This window comes from Netta rufina (genome assembly GCF_964035555.1).
Source record: "Netta rufina genome assembly, chromosome: 14".
In the NCBI taxonomy this organism is placed as follows: Eukaryota; Metazoa; Chordata; class Aves; order Anseriformes; family Anatidae; genus Netta; species Netta rufina.
The window spans coordinates 19,800,404-19,810,970 of NC_140137.1; the positions used below are offsets into that span (position 1 = coordinate 19,800,404).

At 41.6% G+C, this 10,567-nt stretch overlaps 1 protein-coding gene across 1 annotated transcript; it reads right to left on the reverse strand.

The window, feature by feature from the left end:
- Positions 1 to 2,369: 2,369 nt before the first annotated feature.
- Positions 2,370 to 8,083, reverse strand: YIPF5 (Yip1 domain family member 5). Its single transcript, XM_084295216.1, has 6 exons — positions 8,008 to 8,083; positions 7,769 to 7,892; positions 6,080 to 6,249; positions 4,693 to 4,838; positions 3,533 to 3,714; positions 2,370 to 2,823 (listed from the first exon to the last, which is right to left on the reverse strand). The coding sequence occupies exons 2-6, from the start codon at positions 7,876 to 7,878 to the stop codon at positions 2,661 to 2,663; spliced, it is 771 nt and encodes a 256-aa protein (XP_084151342.1). The 5' UTR covers positions 7,879 to 7,892; positions 8,008 to 8,083; the 3' UTR covers positions 2,370 to 2,660.
- Positions 8,084 to 10,567: the final 2,484 nt, after the last annotated feature.

Genomic DNA, 10,567 nt, shown 5'->3' on the forward strand with positions numbered 1-10,567 from the left:
TAGGTTATAGTAGGAAATCAATAGAATTGATTTTGGAAAGGCAATAAACAGGGTCAATGGAATCACATTAACTAACCTACCAGAACCTGGGGATATTTAAGACTACCAGTCTAGATACATTATGATTTTGTGAAGCCCTCTATGAATTAAAGTCTTCGACCTTCTACTCCCACTTCCTACTTCCACTCCTGCTCCCAGGAGCCCAGGTGGAAATTCATCGCTGAATTCACCACAATGTGGTCTGAAGAACACAGAATGCTCCTGAAACTATCAGGTCAAACCTCACTGCTTAAGTAGAGCATGTAGCATCCTCCACTGTCAGAATAGGGACTTTGTGATGATGTATACACAGAAATACGTTTTGATATGGTCTTTCCAACTCAGTAGTTGTGCAATTAGCGCTACACCGAGATGGGTGGATTTTAACATTTTTCCTTTGCACTTAACTTCTAGGATGATCACTTACGTGTTGTTATAAATAACTTCTGTCACCACAGCAAGAGAAATCTACAAAAATCAGTGCAAGCTTTACGAAATGAACCATGCATGCAAGGTAAGCTTAATTAGCCAACAACAAAACAATATTTGAGTATTTAGAACCTGACATGCTCAAGGAAGTATGCCAGTTTTTATACTTCTTAGAAGCATTCTGTATTTAATTAGGTCTCATTAGTAAAGGCAATCACTGTAACTTATTTGCAGAAACACAGGACATCATGCTCCATCAGAAGATAATGTTCTTCAATGAAAAGAGGACTTTGAGCGTCAGGCCTACTAATCCAAAGAAAATCAGAACTAAAACATGCAGAGTAAAACATTCCAGTAAATAAAATAAACTCAACTGTTTTATTTAGGATGATAACTCATAATAAAGTATCAAAGTATAAAATTATCTGGGCTCTTGAATCCAATTCTTGAAGGAAATTGAATTTTATGAGTTTTAAAATTCATTACAACAGCCAGATACAGTACGTAAGTCAAAACAGTTTTCTGCATCAGTGTTTAGTTCTTGATGCTTTCACACTCATTCAGCACTTCCCACAGCTCCCAGGAACACAACAAAGTTAGCTCCAGCCAAAGAAGGGGACCCCTTCAGTAACTTCTAGTGGGACTAGGAAGATTTTTTTTTTTTTAGGAGAACGAGAAGAACTAAAGGAAGAGTGAACAATAACATGCACTGGTCTGTGAAATTATTCACTCACGGTAGCTTTCCTTTGATGTAAGACCCATTCACAGACTGAGTCTTACAAGGTGTTAACATAACACATAAAATCTACGAATATATTATTCCACAGACCTGACAGATGAGCATCGGACTAACACCTTCAGTAAATTCAGTGAAATGAATTTACAGCATTTAATCCATTGGATTAAATTGTCCCTTGGATTAAATTGCTGAAAAATGGTAGTTATAATCTAGCATTTTGATAGAGCTTCTTCATTTCCAAGGGAAAGAAAAAAAGATTATCTTCCCTTTCCATTGAGTTAAGTTGTTTTCTTGCTTTTGAGAATTAGCAAGTGCTTCTATGAAGACCAGGCATTTTTGCTTTCCTACCTCCTACACTTGTAAGACTTCTTGTAAGCATCTGATATCACAAACTAGATTATATTTGTAATGTAAAATTAAGTATGTATGGCTGAAGCAAATATCAAATCCACTAACTGAATACATTTTTAAATATGATTTTGATTCCATATGAAAGTTCCTATTTTAATAACCGAAGTCCATTCAAAAATAAAGATTGGAAAACTCAAACAACATTCTCAAAATTTAAGGAAAATTTAATCAATATACCTTACTTTTACAGTAACTACAATACTGGCAAGCATAACATTTTCAAAATGGTGTTTTTCTTGGAAGTACTGCAAAAGAGATTACTCTTTGTCTACTATGTGCACCATTAGGGGAAAATCCTCTAGTTGAAGTCATCTTCAGAAGTTCAAGTTAACATATAGCTACTTAGACATCCAAATGTATTCATATTTCAAATGTGACAGAATTGCAGATCCTTTTAGTTTTTAGAGCATCTGTTTCCTAATTCATAATTTCAGTATCTTAAGTCTTGAAATACTATCACATCAAATGAACAAGTAAATGAGACCAAACAGTGTAAGTGTGTGTCTGTTAAAATATAGAAATAAATGTTTGTGTTCTTCTGTGCATTTTCCTTTTGGCAAGAGGGGAGAGGAAATGGGTTATTACTGCAGATTTATTCAATGAGAACTTCCAAATCCACATCATCTGTGGTTTTGTTAACTTCTACTGATAACAATCGTTCGATCTGTAACTGCATCCCTCCTCCCTCCCTCCCCTGAAAAAAAAACAAAAACAGAACAAACCCTCCCCCCCACTCCCCCACCAGCTCAAATAAACAACTAAAAGTTACTTTTCTAAAGATATAGGAATGGGAAAGAAATTACATTATCTTGATAAGCATGAACACTTATTAAAGCTATAGACACCTCAGGTCAATTGAGAACAGTATTCAAAGTCCTAAAAAAGTGAACACAAGACATTTGTTCCAGATGATTTAAACCTGGTCTAAGTTTTGTGATAGCAACACTATACAGGTGTTTGCAGCCGTGTCTGGTCCAACTACGTATTCCAAGTTGATGTCTTCATTTTGGCCCACTGGAGTCCAACAATTTGGACAGTCTCTTCAAAACACAGAAATGAGAGCAAAGACTCCATACAATAAAGCACAGGGGTATGCTACTAGAAGTTGCTGTCCTTCCATTGCTAAGGCAGAAATGAAGATTTTGGAAGCAGAAAAGCTGCACCAGCCGATGATTGCAGCTGTGAGAATAATTCCCATCACTCCCCTGTGAAGATAAAAACAGAACTCATTTAAGACTCATGTATTTAAAAGTCATAACTAGACTCCTAATATGTTCTACAAGTTCTAACAACTTTATCTTTTATCTTCCGCATTTTTAAATGATAGAGTTCCAGTAAAAGATTTCAGAGCCATATTATTCAATTATCACAACATTAAAAAGCACCTTTGTACATATGAAATTTAATTTATTAAATAAACTATATTATTATATTAATATTACTAATATTAATATTAATAATAATATAACATTACTATATTACTATATATTATTACTATATAAACTATATTAAATAAAGAAACTATATTGTTCTGTTTCTTGCTGCTTTTCAGTTCTAATTTCATACAGTTATGAAGAATCACGTGGATTTTCTTTGTCTGACATTCAGTTTTGTACCTTAACTTATAAGCTATCTTTTCGACTTTGCAGGTAATAGTATTTATCAGATTCAAAGCTAACTGAAAACAAACTCAATACTGAAAGAGTCCATGTATTTAAAAGCTGCTGATTGACTTAAAGAAAAGCAGTATTCACACCTTTTTTCCAGTGAGAAAGTCGAGACTTGTATTTTTACACTTACAAATTCCTGTCATATTGAAATTATAGACACGTTCATCACTATGAAATTTTCTTGTAATAACTTTATCTCACAGGAGAGGAATCTATTTAATCAAGTTATAGTTTATGTACTTACTGCAATGAAAACACAATTGCGAAAGTGGAAAGTAGGATCATAGGAAGAAGACAGTATCCAAGGACACTGGCAACGCAGCCAAATGAGACGCCTGTCATGCTCATTAAGTTCAGGAGACAAAACATCCCTAAGCATCCGATTGCACTTATCCCATACACATAACCAAACTGGATTTTACCAGCCTGAAAGTTAACCAGAGTACACATTAATTAATAGAACAAGTAACACCTGCCACAAACAAAGACAAGAAGAATTAATATTTACAGCATATGTTCATTTTCTCCATCATCCCTCCAACCACCAATTCCTAGATTCAAATTCAACATGCCATGTTTCCCTACAACCTGAATTCCAAGACACCTGTACATTTTGGACACCCAAAAGGCACATTTATCCAAAGTTTACCTATTTCAATAAATAGATTTTAATCAAATTGTTATTTTTGATCTGCAAAAGTCTATGAATTCCGCAGGAGTTAAAGAATCATAGGATATCACAGAACCATGCAATATCCCACGTTGGAAGGGACCCACAAGGATCACCAAGTCCACCTCCTGGCTTAGGCAACTAAGTGATGATCTCTTTGAAGATGTCTTGCAATAATCTTTACAGGAGTAATGTTTAAGACTAGAAAAGTTTGGAACTTCTCTACAAATCTAGAGCTAAAACGCCTTGCGATAGACTCCACAGTGTTACAGAACAATGTGAATTGAAGCAAATATTAAAGCAGAAGGTAAAAGACAACTCAAAAATACAATGCATAATTCTGAAAGTAACACACCTCAATCTCTTTAAAAAAGCAGTTAAAAATCTGAGAACGTCACACACCCATTTCTGTGAAACAGGGAATGGTATTCCTCAAAAGTAGACTATGAAAAGAAATAGGCATTCCAGTGAAATAAATGGCATGCAAAAAAAAACAAACTCCAAAGCTTTGACTTAAAATCCACAGAAGAAAAAGGGTAGCAAACCTCAGGGAGTGCTGCATGAAGCCCCAGCTCCTCTCCCACCAAGCTACAAACTCCTAGTCACAATGCGATTTTTGTGGCCTCTATGCTAAGGAGTCAGTTCCATTGACCTACAGGTAACTTGTCTTTTTCCTCCAGTGTCTCGAGGCATATCAAAGCACAAATAATTATATTTGGCAATCAATGTCTTACCAGTAATAACGTGGCTCCAAAAGCTAAGCAGAAGACCATTGGTCCGGCCAAATCAGTCTCGTTCATGATGCTGCCATCTGCTACTTTTAGCGGGTGCAGCACTGTTAGTGTCTTCTGCCAGATGTGGTCGAAATTGATCCCCAATTCTGCAAGTTACATGAAACAAACTATGCATATTTATGTATTTTTACTTCTTTGTTTCACTGACAAGTTTTCCCTGCCCCTGCACTCTTAAATCTCCTCCAGGAACTATCCTACAAGGACCACAGAACTGAGTCATTCCCTCTGTCCTTGGGCTGCTGAGTGTGCTGCTTCCACAGAGTCCACGTCTCAAATGTTCTGCAGTGACAGGCTGGTTTCTAAAGAACCAGATAAGGCCTAAGAACAGTGTTCTGCGCCAGACCAAAGTTCATTTAGCCCAGCACATTGTCTCTGTAAGTGGCAAAGGAGATATGCATGGAGGAGTATCAGCAGAAGATACACAGATTCCCCAAACATTTCCAAGTCTCTGGCGACTGGTGGCTCAAGGATTTCAAATTCAAAGTAGTTTCTCCATACTTAGTTATCCTCAGTGGATTTCTCCTTCACAAACCTCCTATCCTCTTATTGAATCCACTGAGAAAAACACAACCCTTTTAACATTTGACTCATTTTACAGCTTCTTGCACCTAGATAGGATTTCAAGGCTCCGTCCATACGATTTAACCACAGCTGTGCAAACACGTATTTGCCCACCCCAGGCCCTGGGAAGTATTTACACAAACAAAATAATTTTGTGAATAATATAAACAAGCACAGCTGGGTGGAAAGAAAATACAAACACCTGCCTCTCTGACCAGCAACACGAAGGGCTTCTTCAGTTGTTTGGTACTGAACAATGATGTATATGAGCTGGCAACTCAGCTACAGACACTGACTACCTAACCATTCTGGCATTTGGCACACTCTTTATTCTGCACAGGAATTTCTGCAGCGTACAGCACTCCTCTTTAGTAATGCAAGACTTCAGTTCTAATCACAGAATTGACTGCAGCTAACAGCATCAACTTATTTTCACAAAAAAAATTACAATTTGCTACAAGAATGATTTGCAACAACAAAATTATTAAGTGTTTTAAGTGCTGTATGAAGTTGGGCTATTCATTTAATTATTATGCCTTCCACGGAACAGATAGCTTGAAGCAATAAAGCATAATGCTAAAACTGTGTCCAAAAGTTCACACGAGAACATGCAAATTATATACTGAAATACAGGTAAATAACAAAAAACTAATGAGAATTTCGAGTCAATTGTGTACTTCCAGAAACAAGAATACACACCCTACTACTCAACTCATCCCCAAGCTGGGAGGAGTTTTGGATTTCAGCCACAAAGCTCAAATTATACCTTCTAATAGAGGAGGCTCATCCTCAAAGTTACTTCCATAAAAAGACTGTGCTGAGGTTGGAGTATACGTCTGTGTTGGCTGGTAAATCTGCCCCGTGTACGGCTGCTGCTGCATCATCTCCGGAGGGACGAATCCGCTTTGCTGGGAGTACTCGTAGCCTCCATACTGCCTACAGGGAACGACAGCACGTTACGGACGGATACAGAACTTCATTTTAAACACCTCCCTGCACAAATCAAAGCTTTTTCTCAGCAAATAAACCACAGCAAACAGATCTGTCTTTCCTCCTCTTTTCAACAGTCACATTCAATGCTCCCCTACTCAAATGCAAGTGTTTTAGGCACTTAACCACATTAATCTGTTCAAACCATTAATAACAATGCTGATGAGCTAAAGATGATGTAATACCATAAACTGAACACGGTAATTATCGTTACGCGTGCTTTTGTATTGCTTTTAAGTCAGAGGCCTGCAAAAATGAGCGTTATCCATTGACTGAATTACTGCCACAACTTGCGGACATGTAAAAGAGTATAAAAAATTTAAGTCACAAACTAATCCAATTGTCCGTTAATTACTACTGACAACTCACTTGATGCCAGCATTAATTTACAATTGAGAACGTTCACTTGCAAATTCACTGTTACAGAACAAAGTAGCCTGTACTACCACCTTCATTGCCCTCCATATTTAAGAAAAAATCAGCCTAAGGAAAAAAAATAAAACCATATTTTCCTCTTTACTTACACACCACGAGCAACAGTTAGCGTTATGACACATAAAAAGGAATTATGGTGTGGATTCTAAACACGGTGACATCTACCTAGAGGACACAATGCTGGGAGCAAGGGGGGAGCAATTTTTCAGTTTCTATTTGGCACTTTCTCAAATATTTGCTAACACGTTTATACTGTCTTTGCAATACCATTATAGATTTCACATGTATAAAAACATGTGTGGTTATAGACATCTTAAAAGAAAATAAGCCTCATCAGAGCTATCTTCTCTTCCTAAACAAACTCCTAAGTTAATCTTGCTGCTAACAGTCTCTGAGTCTGACTACAAAGACTTCAGTAAATGTCTCCAACAAATTTAGAACTACAGAAACACGAACATAAAGAAGGAAAACCCAGAACTCACTCTCCTTTTCTTGTGCCAGTACAGCCCAGCCTCATCACAGCCCAACAGTCCTTGTCGGGATGCAAACATGTATCAACCTGCTCCATCTATCACAGCCAACAAACTCAGGCCACGTACCTGACAGAAATCCTCAGCCTGGGACTACGGATGTACAAAGCACTCACAAGAGCCCCTGCGACCTAGAAAAGTCTGCCACAGTTTTCTGCTAAAGCCTAGAAAACACCACGGACACTACGGGCTCATTTATGACACTGTGACTAATTTTCATTCCCTGAGTAACCGCATACATCCTTAGGGAACACTGATAGCGGCCTTCCAAAGGATTATTTGTATTACTACAATTTCCCACGTAGTATCCTGGGAGTCCTGCCTTTACACTACAGCACAGACCGTGGGATACGCAGCGTGTAACCGCTATGCGCCTCATTTACGGGATTTAAGCGACACAGCAGCACCGCAGCAGGGCTCGGTGCCGGCCCTGAAGGCGCCGCGCTCCCCAGGGGCAGCGGGGCGGCCCCAGAGGCCGTTACCTGCCGTAGGGCCGTTACCTGCCGTAGGCTCGGCCGCCGCCGCCGCCGTAGTCGTAGTGCTGGGCCTGCTCGTCGATGCTGTAGCCGGTCTGGAAGAAGTCCGTGGTGAAGCTGTCAAAGCCGGACATCTCCCGCACCCTGCCTGCGGGGAACACCGGGAGAGTGAGCCCGCTGCCCCCGGACCCCCTCAGCCCCTTTCGGACCCCCCAGGCCCCCCCCCCCCCCCCCCCGGTGCCCCCTGCCCGCCCCGCACCCACCGCGGCCCGGCCCAGGCGCGGCCCCCCCGGCGCGGCGCTGCGACGTGTCACCCTGCCGCCCGCCGCTTCCGGGGCCGCCGCGCATGCGTGCGACGCGCCCCCAGCGCGCATGCGCCGCCCGCCCCGCGCGCTGCCTGCGTGGCAACGCCGAGGGGGCGAGGCCCGGCGGGGTCACGTGGGGCGCGGGGCGGGGGCCGGGTCTGAGGCGCGGCCTCAAGCGGGCCCTGTGAGCGACCTCCTCGCGCTTCTCGTTCTTTGCGGGTTTTTTACCTGTTAATCACACAAATAAACGATGTTTTGAGCTCCTGTATGGTTTCTTTTCTTGGTTAAGGCCGCGAATGGCGTTGCCCGCGGGCTCAGGCTGCCCCTGTGATCCCCGCAGGGCTCCCCGCGGGCAGGCAGGGCTGGCGGTACCGGGGCGGGGAGCTGCGGGCGGTGGCAGGGCTTAGCGCCCCTCACACCAACACGTTAAATAAAGAGAATGTGCACCTGAGGCCCGATAAAGTGTGTGCAGGAGCTGTGGGTCTGCTGGTCCTCGTCAGAGGCAGCTGTTAACCTGCGCCTTGCAAGTGGCTGCAGGATCGGGAATGCCACGGAACTGAGGAAAAACTAAACCAAACCAAACCAAAAACACAAAACTGAAACAACCCACGGTGCCTGTGAAATAGCCTGGCCTAGGGGAGGCCTGAGGAGAAGATCCGCTGGTGTTACGTGACAAATAGCAGTGGGGTGGATCCATCCCTGTGGGGACACGAGGGGCTGGCAGAAGCTGGTCACTCTTTTTCCTTCTAGTTCCATCGTTTTGCACCTCCTTTTTTTCCACTCAGGGCCAGGGGAAAAGCTGCCCTCGGACTGATAATTAGAATTTGTTTTCATTAACTACCTCAGGTACTCGTGCAGAGCACAGGAAGAAGCAAGTGTGCTGCTGACTCAGACGGGCTTGTTGTGGACAGAGCAGGGGAAAACCCAGCTGAGGCAGTTTAGCTGAAACTTCAGAATGAGCTGAATCATAATTGCCACGTTATTGTTGTTGCCGAATAGGTGCACAGTAATGAGATTCAGAAATGTTTACTTGTGCATGCATAAACAGTTGCAATCCCATGCGTGATGTAGCTGAATTTACGGGCATGCTAGAACAGATTGCTTGCCACTTGGGCACACGAGCTTCTGCAAATGTAAGACCCTTTTTCAAAGTAGTTTTTTTTTTTTTTTTATTATTATTATTTTTAAATTCACTGTGGATTAGGACACAATTACAGTTATTTTGTTACAAGCTCTCATGGATATAATCTTCTTCTACTGAGATTACTGTATTTGAATAACAGTCCTGTTATAAGCCTCTCCTGCAGAACGTACCTTGTGGTGCAGGATATCCAGTATCTCCTGGGAACAGCCTTCCAGAAAATATGCATGTTTGTAGAACTGGATGAAATAACGATGTAGGAATTATAGTCACAGATAACACAGAGATCAGTGACTACGGTATAAGCTGCTTCCTGCACATTTGTAGTTTAGCTAAATGAGTGTTTGAAGGCTGAGAAGGCCCATGCTTTCATGGAAGACCTGTAGAGTGTGCAGGATACATCTGATGTTGATGGCTTAGTGCCGCTTTGATGAACTGTGTGACTTGGTTGCAGTTCACTAGACAGTGAAATTAGACCCAAATTCCAGGCAGTGGGCTGTTTAATTATGATTTGCTGGTGAAATGCTCTTTGGCTAGAAATCTGTTTGGATTTGCTTAGATTATTAGAATTTGCTCACAGCTTAGGCTCGAGCTTTCATTAATTAGCTCTCTGTTTGCACTGGGCTTCTTAACATGACTTTAGGGTATCAGTTGTCTGCTTCAGCTTTGCAGGACAAATTCACACTTGCCTGTAGCAGTGAGTTGTCTGGTACAGGCCTATGGGTCCAAGGAAAGCAGTATCTTGCAGCTGCACAGCTATTGTCTTCTTGCATGACTTGGAAAGTGCACTGTGGTAGCCAGCACTAATGGGAACAGGGGGAAGTTCATCCTTTTTATACCTTCTCCCCCAGTATGTTCTTTCTGGAGACACATCAGAAACCCCTTCCTTCTCTGGTGAAGCAAAATAGAGATGATTTTACAGGGGCTTGTATGAAAATGAAGACTCTAAACAGATATGGAAATGCATCAGTTTCTGCCAGTATATGCCTGACAATTCTTATTAGAGCAAGAACCCACAAAACATCTCTGCAGGTTGCCTGCTAGCAGCAGCTCTCACCCTGCCCGCTGGCGCAGCCTCGTTGCCTGGTAAGGCACCAAACACAGCCCCCTTCCTCAGGGGCAGTCCTGCCTGCGCCATGGACAGGGAGCAGATGCCTGGTTTTGTGAGACACATTGAAACGGGAAGATGGGAAGTATAAAAATACTCATGAAATTAGTGCATGGGTTACACAGTGGCCATATCAAAATAATGCTACCCAGTGAGGACCAAAGTTTGTATTGGCTGCAACTTAAAAAACACACTATATTCACACTAGTGTAAATAACAGGATAATCTGAACCAGACTGAAGATAAAACTATTATCAAAGTACTTTGGT